Genomic DNA, 16,947 nt, shown 5'->3' on the forward strand with positions numbered 1-16,947 from the left:
GAGTAAGATTTCAGAATTATTTAAAATGTAATTGAGAATTGTTCTTCGAGGTATTTAAGATTTACAGGGGATGAGAGAAAGAAAATGCCTAATATTATCTATAATACAAAGTAGAACGATGTCTGTCTGTCCGTCTGAAACTTAAGATCTCAGTAACCACTGAACCGATTGGGCTCTACTTTTCAGGGATTATACCTACTGGTCCTGTGATGGTTTTAAGCTATTTTCTTGGAGGGGGGGGGGGGACACCTCCACACGCCCCAAAAAAAAAACAAAAAAATCCCCCGCCCATTTTTCTATAAATGAGCAAACCTGCATAATTAATATAATCAGTGATGGGAAGAGATTACATAGGAGCCCCCATGATAATGACTTTGGAATTCTTTTAGGATTAGCCTCTATGACCCTTTGCCTATCAGAACTCGTAAAACCTGTTGATACTAACTCTCATAGTTTATCTATGACTAACGGCTACGCCGCTAGAGGCCTCTAGGGGCACTTGAGGAGGGAAGTCGAATTTGATAACCCAATTTCCTTATTTAAGATTTTTTTTTAAGTAAAAAAAAATTTTTGTGTGGAATATTTTTCATTTTTTTTTGGAGAAGCTACCCTGTAAAAGAGAGCCCGATCGGTTAGCGAGATCCTTAGGTACACACTTACATCCTGTTACTTTAGTATATGGATTATGAATCCTATCCTACCCCATGTGCAATACCCGTCCCCAATGATAAAATTATCACTGTTTTTGCCCTTTTCTTTGGAAGAAACGTAATTAGCAACATACTTTTATTCGTATTACTGCGTATAGTCTAGGAACTGCCCTAATTTAAAGATTACTAGGACAAAAATGGCAATTTTAGCTTAGCAACTAACTGCGGTGAAACTAATAACATTAGGAAGTATTAGCCTCATATACTATTATTGGTGCATTTGTTGTATTAAGTAGCTATCAAAGATAGCCTCAGAGAAATAGGTGAATTCTCAATTATTGCCCCCCATACACGGAAATCTTTAGTAAAAGGCGAAAGATTTATTCGGTATGTGTGGAAAGCTTGAGCTACATCAATGTGGTCTCTTTTGTGATCATAAGGAAGCTTCTTAATTTTTGACATTGTCTGAATTAATTCGTATAGTTTATCGAAATAAAACATCAAATTTAGTTTTAAAGATTAAAATAAAGCCTAATTAGACAGTGACTTAAGTTAAAATAAGTTACTTTTAATTGTTAAACGTATATTTATCAAAAACGTTTGCGAACCCTAGGATTTAAATATCAAACTAAAATTGGTCGAAAACTGTGTTAAAATTGGACCAATAAGGAAAGACTTTATGTGGATTATCAGCCAATAAGGGAGCTCTTAATTTTAATGACGGACGTGCAACATTCATGGGGAACATAGTTGTAGCTTATAAAGGGGGAGACTTTAATCACTATACTCTTTAAATAAAAGCAGAGAATAAGAATTTATTTAAGAAATCTATTTTTTTTTAAATCGTATTTTTATAAATAAAAATTAAAAAATAAAAACATTGTTACTGTTTTTAAAATTCTTGATGAATTTAAGAAGTGCCATGAATTTTTCGTAAATAAAATAACATTCCTCCTTTACAAGCTAAATTTTTCCTAACCCCAATACGCTTTTTTCATTCTCTATTTCACTCCCTCTTCTCTCTCTTCTTTTTCTCTCTGTCTCTCGCTCTCTCTCTCTCTCTCTCTTATCTCTCTATTACGATACGGTAACAGTGCCCCAACAAAAGCGCATGTTTTATACAATGCTCTAAAATTGAATATATTAAACTTTAATATATTATATAATCATAATCTCATATAATATATTAAACTTTAATATATTATATAATCATAATCTCATATAAACAATGAATCTCATGTTAAACAATTGCAAGTTCGCAAAAACTGTAGCCACCAGCCGTTTTAAGTCCTTTTACAAATTTTAAGCCCAGTTCTCATAATGAATGGTTGTTAATTTACTAGGTCAGAGCCAATGTCAATGCCGAAAATTCTGATATAAAGTCACACATAAGGTTTACTATTAATAAAAAAAATATGTGTTTAACCCAAACTAGCGTTAAAGTTTTTATATAATGTTAAGGATTTTACAGAACAAACTTTGTTAATTTATATTTTTCCATTAACCATTTTCATGAAATACTAAAATTGTTATTATTTTATGGCTCTGCACACACTACTCGGAGACCCTCACGAATAAATAAGGTTTCTAAGGTTAATAAGTCTTTCTATAACACAACAATTGTGGAGTAACATGGCTTGATATTTTGATGTGATATTAAGCTATTGAAGTGCCTTTAAACACCAATTTGAACTAGTAAATGAGGAGGTAGGTTTTAAACCGGTTTATCTTGTATTTGTAAGAGTGGAGCGGACCTTAAAGCAGTGGATTTTAGGGGAACGGAAGGGGACATAATAAAAAATGTAAGTCAAGTTGGGAGGGGACAGAAAGTAGATTTTCTGGTAAATAATTAAACTCGAAGTTGTTGTTAGCTTGAATGAAAACTAGTTTATATCTTCAATTCTATGCGTGAAGTAGTGTCTTGATACAAATATTTATGAGCGTGTGTGGATATCCGTGTGTTTTTTCTATTCTTGTCAAGCAAGTTTTTATTCATAGGGCTTGTTAATTCAACTACATTTAAGACGCGTATAATAACTTTTTAAAAAATAGGATCTGTTTTTTTATAATCTCTTTAATAATTAAAATGAATACAAAATGTTTGTTGGGAAACGATTAGATGTTAAAATAAATTGGTTTTTAAAATGTCAAATAGAAGAAATTTAAAAATAGATAAACTTTGACCCCATTTTCTGAAGCATCAGGATGTGTGTGTAATAGTGTGTTTCCCCATTCAAAAAGTTTATACAAAGTTTTCATTTGGGTTGGTTCCCCCCCCCCCCCCCCCCCCACACACACACCTGTTAGTCCTCTAATATATCCCTATTCTTAATGATGAAAACTCTCATTTTCCGGTATTTTTCTTTATTAAAACCATTTTGGCTCAAACTTCCTCCTAGCTGCAGCAACAAATAAATAAGATTTTTGCAATATGATTTATGATATTATAGAGGCGGGATGAGGGGGGAGGGGGATGCGAAGTGCCCACTATCCTATTACTATTGTTGCACCCCTAGCCTCGGATTATGCTTAGAAATGGGGAATATATTCAAAAATCACATTAAGGTATATTTAATGCTCCCCTGAAAACATGTATTAATCAAACCATCCTTTCCTGAGATCTTATGATTTAAACAAAAAAACATAGCAACTTAAATTATTCTGTAGCGGCTGTTTCTAGGGAATGGATGTTTATAAAATAACCTAAAACCATCCCAAGAATTGAATTTAAAAGTAAGACTGTCTTAAACCATACCAGAACCTATGTGAAGCTTCTCTAAAATAGGGAACTGAATAAAATACTTGTTTATTATGATAGGATAGAAGATAATTATATATTATATACATATACTCTAGTTGTAACCAGAAAAGTTTACATTCTAACTTGGAATAAACGAGTTTTATTTTATAAATATTTAAACAATCTTCATTGTAAGGAACAAGAAAATTACATGTAATTGAAAATTATAAAAAAAACTTATAAATCAAAGGAAAGCTTATTACCTAATTAATATGCTAATGTACTCTCATTATTTTTTATTACAAAAATGTTTTTTTTTTAATATTTTAAAAATCTGATTTGGTATATTTACTTTTATCAAAGACAAAAATGTGCTGGATTTTTAACGATATTGATTTAACTCTAACCTAATTTTTTTAAACTAAAATTCCTTTTCATTACTTTCAATTTTAAAGTAAAAATAAACCACTATTGGGGCTCTAACCCTGCGGGCGCGCGTTTCTATCCAATTGATGTCATAAAATCATAAATGAATTTATGTCTTAAATTGCTAAGTATTTACATTGCAATTATTAAACTTTTCATTGATAACTTGAAGCAAATCTCTTCTAAGAAAGCAAAATTCTAAAATTTTGATTATCTTCAGATTCAAATAAAATGTCATCTCATATTGAGGTATTAGTGAAATAGATTCTTTATTTTAAACTTGCAATTAGTGTTCTATAAAGCTTAGATAACCTTGTACTCATTTTTGTGTCGCTAACTGTCATGCTGGTTTACCTGGAAATTTGGTTTTATTATCGAAGCTACTCTTTACTTTACATTGTCCCTCCGTCCGTAACATTTCTATGATTTATTGCATTTTCTCTTTATATTATGTCAACAAACATTTTCTCTACAATACACTTTGTTCGTTTGTGCTTAGCTACTTGTGGTTGTTGTAATACTTTTTATTTTTATAATTATAATTTTAAATGTTCTGCAAATACTTAGATAAACGTATTATTTTCTAATCTATATTCATGAGATATCCACATTTTATGCATATTTTAAGGGCTAGAAATAGGGAAAGAAATTGAACTGAACATTTTATAAGACCTTTTCATGTTTCATCTTCCTGATGTTTATTAAGGTGAAAGAAGAGCCTGGAGAAGATATCAATGAACAATATAATACAAATATCAAAGAGGAAAACTAGCATATTTACATTTTTAATTACTGTTAAATAAAATAGATGAAAAACCTATCCGAGGGCTTCTTAAAGCATCACTGAAAGGGAAGTTTAGTTTTTGACAAAAACTTAACGGCAGAAAAATATGCCTAAAGGCTCTCAACGTTATGAGTACAATACCGGAGTCTGTAAAATTTAATAACAATAATATAATGATAGTATTAGTCAAGCGAATTTTAAGTCTACAATGTTGACGCTGTTTATACGTTGGTTTCTCATTTGCTTGTTTGACACTCAGGAAGCTCTTGATGATGAATATATTGAAAACTCAGATGATAATATGGATCAAGATCCTCTAGGTGATCCTCTAGATATTGCAGAACAAGGTTTATTTTCCTCAATAATGTGAATGATTACGCGGTCATACGCCTTACAGATAACCAACACATTGATTGCACAACCTTAGTGTAGAGTGCCTACCTGTACCTAGCAGTGTGTTGCACCTGTTTTGGATCAAGGCAATCACTCCTTCTAACTATTGATGTAGCAGCTGTAGGAACCATTTTTTTACTACTTTAGTTAGGATGTTTTATTTCCGATTAGATTTATGAAAAGTTCTACCCATAATAGGAAAATAATCCTTATTAAGGGAAAATTAAATTAAAAATTTTTTTAGATGAAGACAGTAACCAACAAGAAGCTGAAATTTTAGATTCAAAACCTCAAAATAAAGTTTGCAGGAATGGATAGTTGTAATCATTGAAATTGACGAGATAAAATATTATTTTAAATGCAGTGTTAAATTTTGAAATTAGCTTATTTTAATCTATATGATTTGGTCTTATTTGGCGAAAATATAAACCAATTTAATTCTACTTTACAATATTAGAATAACTAACATGTCTTAGGCTACTTGTTTAGGTAACTTCTCCAGGGCTGGAACAATTTTTGTGTAGTTGATAAAGTTTAATTTATTTGGTGGTAGAAATATGTCATTAAGATTTATTCTGAATAAGAATGCTGTTTAAAAGTCAGAATATTAACCAATTTTCTTGTGGAAAATAACTATAATTAAGGGCTTTTTTATTTACAACTAAACATTTGCAGCGAATGTGGAGAGACTTTTCCAACGAGTAAAGAACTATTCAATCATAAAAGAAATCACAGGAAAGTTAAAACGAAACAATTTTACTATAATATGTAGCCAAACACTTTTTTTTTTAGTTTAAAAGTGACTCTATATTAATATTTCAACAATCGAATAATATTATGCCCAGTACGACTTCGAAACCAAATAATCAGGGGCGTCCAAGCTTTTTTATTTGGGGGGGGGGGGGGTAAAATTTTGAAAATAAATAATTTTGGGGGTGGGAGGGGTAATCTTTATTTTATAGAGGCTTTTTTTTATTTGGGGGGTAAAAATTGAAAATCCAAAATTTTGGGGGTGCCTACCAAATTCATTTGGGGGGGGGGGTAATCACCCCTTTACCCCCCCGGACGTCTATGCAAATAATAACCACAGTATTAGAAAAATCATGTATAGCATAGTATGATAGACAACTTTCATCGAAATTAAAATAAAAATCATAAAATTAAAACCAGGGCTTTTGCCCCTTGTGTCTAACAAAACTGGTTTAAAGGGGGAGGGCGGATGTGCCACTTTTTTAATCCAACAGTAAAACGTGCATGATCTCTGCCCATAAAAGCGTTACAGCTATGAAATTCGGCACAGCAGTTGCTTTTGTGTAGAACAATATGGTTTTGGTTGACTGTAAAATTGTTTGCCATGCTTACCAGGACAGTAAACTATGTGTGTCAAATATGCCTGGATAGTAAGGGATGGAAGAGGATTGATCACTATAAGAGACACATGGAAATCCACAAAAGAAATGGAGAATGTAAGTTTAAAAAAAAAAACTAAATTACAATCCCCTTACAAGTTTTTCTCGGCTGAAATTTTTGGTAAAGATTCCCTGTATCAATGAGCAATGAGCATCAAGTGTAAAACTCACTCTGTCTGTTGGTCATGCATAAAATGACATTGAAAAATATTTTTTATTGTTATTTCAGAAAGATTTCGTAATTTCTATGAACTACTGTATATTTATTAACTGAACATCTTCTCTATAATTCATTTTGTCTGTTTGTCCTTCCATAAATTTTTATTACTTTGCTTCTTATTGATGTTGTCATCCTTGTTATTTACTCAGAAAGACAGTGTACTTTTGACTCTGGTCTGTTTTTCAGGGCCGCCGCCAGAAAATACACAGCCATCGCCATTTGTAACATTGAAACCTAAATCTGCCAACGAACTTAAAGCAGCCGCAGCTCCAGCCAAATTGCAGCTGTTTCCAAGGGAAAGAGAGACAATAAAGCCGAATCTAAAAATTTTAAATGTGATCAAGTGTAAGAGTTCTAGTCCCAACACTGGCAATGTTATTCTAAAGCAGAGAGATGAATCAGCTGTTGTTAAAGGTAAACCGGTTTTGCTAACAACAGCAGTGACATCTGGTGCCCAGTCAATGAGTTCTCTTGGCACAAATGTTTTACTTTCCCGCCAAAAAGCAAATGAGGAAATGATAAAACCAAAACCGGTTTTGTTGACAGCTGTTTCAACATCTCCCTCTTTGAAAATAAAACCGGCTTTGTTGATAGCTAAATCATCAACTCCTACAGCTGAAATAAAACCGGCTACATCAACACCTTCAATAAAAATAGAACCAGTTTCATTAATAGCTTCAGTAGAGATAAAACCGGTTACATCAACACCTTCAGTAGAAATAGAGCCGGTTTCATCAATAGCTAAAGTAGAAATAAAACCGGTTTTATCAATAGCAACAGTAAAAATAGAACCAGTTTCATCAACACCTTCGGTAGAGATGAACCCTGTTTCCTCATCTCCTTCAGTAGAAATAACACCAATTGCAACATCAGTAGCAATATCATCTTCTACAAAACCTACCTCAACTTTAAAATTAAGGTCTGTTGCTTCATTGATGCAAGAGCCATTAAAAAGTACTACAGCATCTTCAAATTGTTTAATTTCTACAACACCTAAAACAACATTATTAACATCTAAATCAACCATATTAGCACCCAAGCAAAATGCTGTTGAATCTAAAACTAATGTGATACTTAGTAGCAGTAAGAGCAAGGACAAACTTATTACAAAACCATCAGAAGTTCCTCTGAATTTAAAAGTGAATGCTTTTCAAGCAGCTGAAAGAAAGCAGTCCCTGTTTATTTCTTCAACCACTAGTTTAACTAAACAGACTGAAAAATCTAAGACAGGTAAACGATGATTATATAATTTCTGAAATGACAATTTTTTTAAAAATTGACCGACGGACCAATTAAATTTTATACTGGATGCTACAGGGAATCATCACCAAAAATTTCAGCTTTTTATCTTAAATAGCATCGGAGGAAATTATATTTCGCCAATAGTTTTACGGATAGACTGCCAGACAAAGCGAGTTATGGAGAAGTTTCGCTACAAACCCCAAACTAAATGAACAAAAAAGCGTACCTTCATAGTATGTGTCTGTTTGATTTAAAAATATTTTGAACACTTTAAAAAGCTTGTAGAAGAAATATAAGATAGAAAGTCAAAGAAGGACATACAATCACTATTCTTATTCATTTTTAAGCTAACCTTTGAAAATATTTTAGTAGGTAATAAAAGCTAAAATAAACTAAAGATTTCTTTTTAGTTTTTCTTGAAGAAAAGAGATCCTTACCATTCACTAACAACATGGCCACTGAAAATATTAAAACTGTTAAAACTCTTTCACTCAAGAGAAAAAGGTAATTCCAATTTTGAAAATAATATTAATCGGAAAGAAAAATTCATTAATTCATAATATACTTGAAAACACATGGTAAGAAAGATAGATTTTTGTTAATTAATAATCTTAAGCCAATAAAATACCAAAGTGTAAGAAGAAAATTTTTATTTGTGTTTGATAAATTTTAAACTTTGAGGTCTGAGGATGACATAGTTGTTGTTGAGAAAGATATCTCTGAGGATATAAAGAAAGAAGTTGATGAAATAGTTGATCTCTCCAAAGATATAAAGGAGGAAATAGAAGATATAGCTGATGAATATGTTCAACCCCTGGAGTGTCTTGAACTTACAATGGATGAAAAAGAAACAGGTAGCTAATGAATAAATTCCCTCGTTAAGGCGGGATTCACCTTTGATTTAAATGATCATTTAGAGAATCCAGAGAAATATACGCTTTTAGGGTATGTGATACTCTAACCCCCAAGGATATAATAGTTATTTCTCGCATCGTATTATAAACGGCTTTCCGCGGCCGGGTATAGAATGTACAATTAAAAGATTAAAACTAGTTTTTTTAGCCCCGTAAGGCACCGGCTAAAAAAACTGGTTTTAATCTTTTGATTGTACATTTTTATATTCGTAGAAAGCTGGTATAATACGATGCTAGACAATAGACATAGTTTTTTCGTATGGATGAGAACCGGTTCCTATCCACCGGATTCGAATAAATACGAGAAAGTTAAATAACATCTTACAGACAACAAACCCTTTGATTGCACGGCCTTTGTTCTACATGTGCATGGTAAGGAGTTGTGCCTGCTTTTATGGACCAATGCAATTCCCCTATTTTCACAATTAGTGTTACGTGTCAATCATAGCAACAGTAGGTACCATTTCAATGTCTCTAGTATGACGTGGTATGAATCTGACACCTCCTGACAGCAAGCAGACACGCTATCATTTACGCTAATGCTACAAGGCTACTTACGGCCAAAAATTGCTAATATGAATATGCTTCCCCCCCCCCCCCACCCACCCCCTCCTTTAAGCTGTTTTACCATTTTCTTTAGATAAGCTTAAAATATAAAATACATGCTTCTAGTCCATGGGGAAATCAAATCGTCTGCAGGAAACTAGCCTTCAGATTTTACCTGTCAATATAGCTTTAGAAATCTTTTCCTCTCAAACATATAAATTATAGGAATAGATGTGGAATATACGTGGATATTTTGACATGGGGGAAATTGTCGTCCATTTAGGTTGCTAAATCCCCAGTCATTTGTTGGATCAGCAGGAGGGGAAAGAACGGGAGATATCGTTATTTTAGCCCTCTACAAGGTTCACTTTATTAGAAAACATGAAAATCTGGTGTAAGATCCAAGTAATGATAAATCCATTATTGTATGAATGAGATTCATAGATTTTTACAGTGAAACAAGGATGACAACAGCAATAAGTAGCGAAGCTTAAACATTATGAATGGATATCTGGAATAAATTTACTATAGAGCAGTGTCATCCAATATATTTGATGAAATATGAAACCTAAAAATCACGCAACCTTTAAATCGCAAAGAATTAAAAATCTAGGAATCGATCTAGTACCAAAATTAATCAGGGAGTAAGGGAGGGGACAATGGGCAATTAATTCAATTTAAGAGTTTTCACTGAAAAGCAATTAAAACCAGATTTATCCATAAAAAATTGACCAAAATTGTAAGGGGATCATCTATAATACAAAGTAGAACGCTGTCTGTCTGTCCGTCTGTCTGTCCGTCTGAAGCTTAAGATCTCGGTAACCACTGAACCGAATGGGCTCTACTCTTCAGGGAATATACCTACTGGTCCTGTGGTGGTTTTAAAATATTTTCTTGAGGGGTGGGACACCCCTAACCCCCCCAAAAACAAAAAAATCCCCCCCTTAGGGGAGACTTCAACGTCAAATAAGGTGGTATCGTACATAAAAAATTAAATTTAACAAACAAAAACATTTAAAGTGCCACTAGAGGCCTCTAGGGGCGTAGCCGCTAGTGGTAATATAATTTAGAACAAAATTAGTTCTAAGAAAAATATCATTCACTTGAAAATTAAATTACCAACACATCACAATGTAGTAAACATTCTGTAATTAATCACTAGAAAAATCGTGTTTAGAACTTTGTCAACCCTTCTCATATATTTTTGAACTGCAACTTAAATTCAAGGGGTTCTTAGATTGCTTAATACATAAATATCACAGTAAAGTTTCTTGATATGAAACTATAAGAAGCTTTATTGTAAAGGAGAACAATATCGGTATAGTGGTAAGCGAGATCCTTCGGGACAGACAAAAAACGCTTACTACTTTATATAATAGGATAACATTTTCTTGGGAAAAAATATTTGTTAAAACAGCCATCTTTTCTGTCTGCTATATTCAAACTAACTTAGCTAGTTAGCGGGGCATTGATGCGCTAGTACCCAAAGTCAGTCAGAACCTGCTGAATTCGTGCACATTCCCTTTAAGCCAGTACCCAAAGTCTGAGACTCTTAAAAATTAAATATTCGATCTATTGTCCCCTCCCTAATCCCTGACAATTAATAGACAAATCTTAATGAAACTTGATGGAAATATGTAGAATATGAGCATATTCAATCCCTGATTATTTCAGTCGTCAAACCTGAATAGGAATAGAGAAAACCACGAAAACCTAAAAAAAATAGGAATCGATCTAGCACCTTAATTTATAGACGAACTTAATAAAACTTGGTGAAAATATGTAAAATGTAAAATTGATTAATCCCTGAAAATTTCAGCCCTCTATCTTGAAAAGGGTTTGAGAAAATCACGAAAACTTGAAAATCTAGGAATCGATCTAGCAACCGAAAAAACAAACAGATTGCCAAAACAATGTATAGCTTAGACGGGCATATGTCATAGGAATCTACACTAAAAATTTCAGTTATCTATCTTGAATAGGAGCCGAGAAAATTATGTTTCCCCCAAAGTAAGACAGACGGACATTTCAAATTATAGAGTAACTTCACTACTAAAAATGTGTATTGCCTTCTAATTTTCTTCATTGTTAATAAATAAAATAAATAAATAAATAAAATTGAAGTAAAAAACGTTGTTTTACTATAAAATGCCTTCTAATTTTCAATATATTTCAGATGACATGGAAGACAGTAATGAGTCAGAAGAAAAATCTTCCACTACAAACAAACCCTCCAGAAGTACAAAAGAAGCATATAAAGAAAGTATACACAACTGGGCTGATAGAGAATATAAACAGTTACAACTATCTGAAGATCTAGATCATCATGATGTAAATGTTCCAAGAAATACTCTTCTATGCAGGTAGATTGTTCTATTTCTATATTGAACAAGGATGAAAACATCAATAAAAGTGAAGCGATTATAATCAGACTTAAGACTTATACAGTGTAGAAGCAGACCGTTAATTTCTACTTTTACATAAAATTTTTAAAAAAAGAAGAGGGCGATTCCAACATGCCTATATTAATTAAAAGAGATAGACATTTGTCCTTATTGATTAATATTATTATTTTTTTTATTAATATGGACACATTTCTGTTCTTTTAATACTGAATAATAATATTTGTGCTTAACCAGGTTATGCGAAGGAAATATTCGGATCCCAGTGTCGAATGTGCTGGTCCATACAATGACTGCTCATAGAAAACCCAACAAGAAAGGAATATTTGTCTGTCCGTTTTGTAAGACGTAAGTATTTTTGAAGTTCTTATGAGGAAGTGCCTTTTTTAAAAACCTAGGGTTTTGGGTTTACTTGTGGCAGTTTTTCAGCAGTTAAAGCGGTGTATTTCCTTGAGACTTCCTTTAACTTCAGAAAGCCATGACACACTTACGGATTGAATATTGTCATTCTAATATTCTTATTTTAGTGAATGTGATATATACGAGTCAACCCCAGGTACCAGAAACATTTGCTTGTTAACCCATGTCAGAAGTAAGCATCGCCTGCATGCCTGTGGATTCTGCGGAGCAAGGTATAACACATATTATTACCCACTATCGTGGATCAACACGTAGCGCATCAGCTCATCGACGGGAAGGTGATAGGTTCGAATCTCGAATAGTTAGAGTAGGTAAAATGCCTTGGCCAAAACAGGCGCAACTCATTACCATGCACAGTTAGGACTTGTCAGACAAAGGTCGTGCAATGAAAGAGATGGTTGTCTTATGGGTGTTACTTAACCTAATGCACTATTGTTGTAGCCAAATAATTAATGACTTCGGTCTTGAAATAGGTACTTTGATTGATTGATTAGCCATAGTTTCTTAGGGTTTGGGCCTAAGTAGTCATGGAGTAGGCTGAGACACTTTTGTCTAGTCACTAGGGCTATCAAGCTCCACGTTCAAGCACTTTACGACTTGACCCGCTGTCTCATGAGAGCTACTCATTATTACCTCACCCTCGCCGAGTATGGCAGGTGTCCCAATTTAAGTCACCGTAATGAATGACGCTCTCCGCAGAGGAGCTTGGGATAAGGGTAGTACTGATATTATGTACATGACTAGTGAGTATCCAAACTTACTCAATAATCCCCTTCTAACACAACCAGGGGAAGTTGCGTGATTTGCGAATGAGAAATTCAAGTCAACACACGGGGAATTGAACTCGAACTCTCACCACCGTAGCTCAGTGTGTTACCACTGACCCACGGCGCCCCTTAAATAGGTACTTACTACTGCCATTAGAAGAGTGGCATAATTTTAAGAGTAGTATACAATGCATTGGTTCATGACAAGAAAAAATTCAATATTGGATTTTTGAAAATATCTAGACAAGATAAGGCATCCAAGGATTTACATTTCTATTACTAAACTTAATATGATCAACAACACAATTGTTATTTTTAGTGAATGTCATTCCCCAATGCCTAAGTTGCCCTGCGGGTCAAAATTATTCTACGATTTCTTGTAAAACACAGGGGCTGTGATTCAGCAAATTAATTCCATTTGAAACTGCTGAAAATTTGGATATTCGAGTGACGAAATGTTTGCGCAAAACTTGTTTTGTGCTGTAACTAAATGTAAGTGGATAAGAAGGAGGGGGAGGGGGGAGAAGGAAGTAGGTCATGGGAAAATTTTTACTTAGCATCGTTTATCCAAACCCAGTCCTTTATAAAACAATGTAAATATGCTTTTTCAGGCTTTTGAAACAAACGACACACAAATGCAAAGGAATGGGAGAGGAATTTCGGAAGACTGAAAATAAATTTGTAACAAAAAATAAGACATCTAAAAAGGTATTTAGCAATCGTGAAACTTTTCTACATTTAGGGTCGGTCCGTCCGTTAATTTAGACATGTTGGAATTATCTCATTGATTTAAAACTTTGCAAGAGGATTCCTGTAACAGTTCGATTCGATATAGAAAGCACAGCAACTTTTAAAAAGTTACCAGAAAGTCCGTACGTTCATTTAAAACGTGCAGATTTTTTTGACAACAATATTGTGTATTTTATAATTATTTTATTTTGTTATCACAGAGTAGCTACGCTATAACAATTGACCTAAATATTACAAATGTTCAAGACTGATTTACCATTAAAGGTGAAGTTAACCTCGAAGAAGAATGTAAATCCCAAGAAGAGTAAACAAAAGGTAATAAATTACACTTATTTCAAAAACATGGATTTGTAATCTTATTATATTAAGTATTTTTTTTTCTTATTAAGGGAAGCTTCTAATTAGTCCTGGGATGGTTTTAGACAATTTTTATAGATTCCAGTCATTATATGAATTTAGGCTATTTTCTGCCCATCCTTCCTCTTGGAATACGGAACCCCTGGATGATAGAGACGCAGCCGCTATTAATAATATTCTTCTACATATTTAGATTGATAAATATGCAAGTGTGTATGATGATGAGGATTATAGTGAAGATGTATTAGAAATTAATGAAGAAGTTCTTAATCAAAATCATGACGATATTCAAGAGAAAGTAAGTTGAGTTCAAAATTTATCATTCCATGAATGTAGGGGTATAACCTTTAATATGAGTTTTGGAAAGAAAGAAATAATTATGTTATCTAAATCATGTAGTTTTGCCTTACTTCAAGTACATTTTATCTAATATTTAATTTTTGCCCACTTTGTATTAAAGGGATAGTTGCATGAAGTGCATTTGAATGAAAGCATAAGATACAAGAATACCATCTAACATATATAATTTTGTATTAAAATAAAAATCAATCAATTAGGCACCATCAAAATAGTCATGATGCTGTTTATGTGAAAACACGACAGCCATTTATGTTGCATGATATATCCAAAAAATATGATTTTCAAGTCTTGATATTTCTTAAACTACCTGGTAGAAAATTTAAATTCTTTCAAATTTATGTCTTACAGAAACAGTTTAAACTATTGAACAGGAAAAAATATGCAGTTCACTAAATTAAACTTCAAATGCACTTCGTGCAACTACCTCTTTCTGCTTTTCCTCCCTATGATTAACGCTATACCTTTTACTTTTCCTCCCCAATGCCAAATTTAGTCAAATCCTTCTGTACAGTGTCCAGCCATTATGTCGACTAGTAAAAATTATTTTATCAATATATTTTATTAATTTAGATCTCAGAAAATGACGCGCCAATTGCTGAAAATCATACAATGTTGAAATGCAAGTAAGATAGATAAATTATTTAGTTTAATTAATTTTAATTCAAATCATGCTATTGAATTAACAGACAGCCAACCAACACCTATATTTTAAGAAGCTTGGTTATGAATATAAAAGAAATTAAAGTAAGTGAAAAGGATCTTTAATAAATAATATAAAAAGAAAACTTTTTAAGTGTCCTCAATTAACCTTATACCTCAAGAGTTCAATGAAAGATGTAAAGTGTAAGCTTTAAAATTCTCATTGTTACCTTCACTTCAAATTCAAACATATGGCAATTTAACCTTGGTTATCCTATCCTTATACCTGTGCAAATAACTGAAATTTTGCAACTTAACTTTTATCTTCCATTGATTGATTGATTGATTAGCCATAGTCTCTTAGATTTTGGACCTAAGTAGTCATGGAGTAGGCTGAGACACTTTTGTATAGCCACTAGGGCTATCAAGCTCCACGTTCAAGCACATTATGACTTGACCCGCTATCTCATGAGAGCTACTCATTATTACCTCACCCTCGCCGAGTATGGCAGGTGTCCCAAATTAAGCCACCGTAATGAATGACGCTCTCCGCAGAGGAGCTTGGGATAAGGTTAGTACTGATATTATGTACTTGACTATTAAGTATCCAAACTTACTCAATAATCCCCTTCTTACACAACCAGGGGAAGTTGCGTGAATATATTCAACTGAGAAATTCGAGTTGCCACATGGGGACTAGAACTCGAACTCTCATCACCGTAACTCAGTGCGTTACCATTGAGCTACGACGCCTTATCTTCCATTTAAATACTTTTAAACCTGATTTATAAATTATAATTTAGGTTTTGTAACTGTAAGCTGCAGAATTCTCACTGTCGCCTGCACTATGAGATGAAACATCTGGCCATGTTCACAAGTATGAACAAACATTTCTGTCCACATTGCGACTATGAAACTGAGGTATAAATATTTGTTGAGTTTATATGCGGCCTTACTTACAAAAATTTTCTTTAAATTACGCACATTTGAAAAAATCTTTGTATTTTAGGTAAATTATAATGTATGCTTCGAATGGCCTGCGTTTATATAAAAAAATGCAACAAAGGCACCCACAAAACTGTAATTTGGCACCATGACCACTCACCCGAATTCCCTGTGATTTTAACTTGAATGTATTTTAAGATTCTGATAAGCCTGTGGTCACACTTTCAAACAGTTCACTCAAAAAGAGAAAAATGTGAAAACTGTAATGTCAGGTAATGTATTATATCATTTGGATCAACATCAATTTACTGTTCTTTGTTTTAGTCTTTGAGATCTCCGAATAATCTTTGTCTTTATGCTAATTAAATGTATGGAGCCATGATTCTCTGAAGTTAGGATTCAGATGCACACGGAGATTGGATGTGAGAATCCTAGCCAACCATATATTGTGGTAAGCTTCGCGCACAGCTGGGTGTATTCTGTTACATTACAAGCTAATCCGTAATTCAAATGGAAGATATTTAATTATTGTAACTGCCTGGCCTAGAGTTTTGGCAGGTGTTTCATATCAAGCCACCCTAATTAATGACACTCTCAGTCTCATATCATTAAGGTGATTGATACGTAGAATCCTAACTTTCTACAAATCGATTCTTACTCACACGTTATGACTTATTACTTTGTTTTAGGTTTACAAATCTTGCCCAACATTATGAGAAATGTGTGGGTTCTGCTAAGATGAAAGTTTGCAACCTTTGCGGAAAGGTATTTTTTTTTTAAAATTCAGTAGTAATAGAAATCTTAAGCTGAAGATAAAAAAAAACTGAAACTATTATATATATATATGAGAATGTATAATATGATAAAATTGCTTGTATATTTTTAAAAATATTACAGTTTTAACTTGCTTATAAGGTTATTTTTAATTTAAAAGAATAGAATAAGATTACTTCATTATATTTTTCTTCTTCTATAAGATATCA

At 33.0% G+C, this 16,947-nt stretch overlaps 1 protein-coding gene and 1 non-coding gene across 2 annotated transcripts in view; one reads left to right on the plus strand and one right to left on the minus strand.

Annotated features, from left to right (window-relative positions):
• Positions 1-943: 943 nt before the first annotated feature.
• LOC145323504 (U5 spliceosomal RNA) lies at positions 944-1,059 on the minus strand. Its single transcript, XR_013881001.1, has one exon. It is a non-coding gene; the product is annotated as a U5 spliceosomal RNA (small nuclear RNA).
• Positions 1,060-4,808: 3,749 nt separating this feature from the next.
• The window catches only part of LOC145323042 (uncharacterized), a 13,457-nt gene continuing 1,318 nt past the window's right edge, over positions 4,809-16,947 (plus strand). Inside the window, exons 1-17 of the mRNA XM_080165428.1 lie at positions 4,809-4,947; positions 5,238-5,294; positions 5,662-5,725; positions 6,356-6,459; positions 6,809-7,852; positions 8,275-8,368; positions 8,546-8,718; positions 11,501-11,687; positions 11,964-12,074; positions 12,254-12,358; positions 13,525-13,621; positions 13,928-13,978; positions 14,214-14,318; positions 14,951-15,003; positions 15,823-15,940; positions 16,163-16,236; positions 16,654-16,729. Coding sequence (XP_080021554.1) covers positions 4,809-4,947; positions 5,238-5,294; positions 5,662-5,725; positions 6,356-6,459; positions 6,809-7,852; positions 8,275-8,368; positions 8,546-8,718; positions 11,501-11,687; positions 11,964-12,074; positions 12,254-12,358; positions 13,525-13,621; positions 13,928-13,978; positions 14,214-14,318; positions 14,951-15,003; positions 15,823-15,940; positions 16,163-16,236; positions 16,654-16,729 — 2,652 coding nt within the window. The remainder of the gene's footprint in view (positions 4,948-5,237; positions 5,295-5,661; positions 5,726-6,355; positions 6,460-6,808; positions 7,853-8,274; positions 8,369-8,545; positions 8,719-11,500; positions 11,688-11,963; positions 12,075-12,253; positions 12,359-13,524; positions 13,622-13,927; positions 13,979-14,213; positions 14,319-14,950; positions 15,004-15,822; positions 15,941-16,162; positions 16,237-16,653; positions 16,730-16,947) is intronic.

Source organism: Acartia tonsa, chromosome 6 (assembly GCF_053477335.1).
Source record: "Acartia tonsa isolate MP-2025a chromosome 6, ASM5347733v1, whole genome shotgun sequence".
In the NCBI taxonomy this organism is placed as follows: Eukaryota; Metazoa; Arthropoda; class Copepoda; order Calanoida; family Acartiidae; genus Acartia; species Acartia tonsa.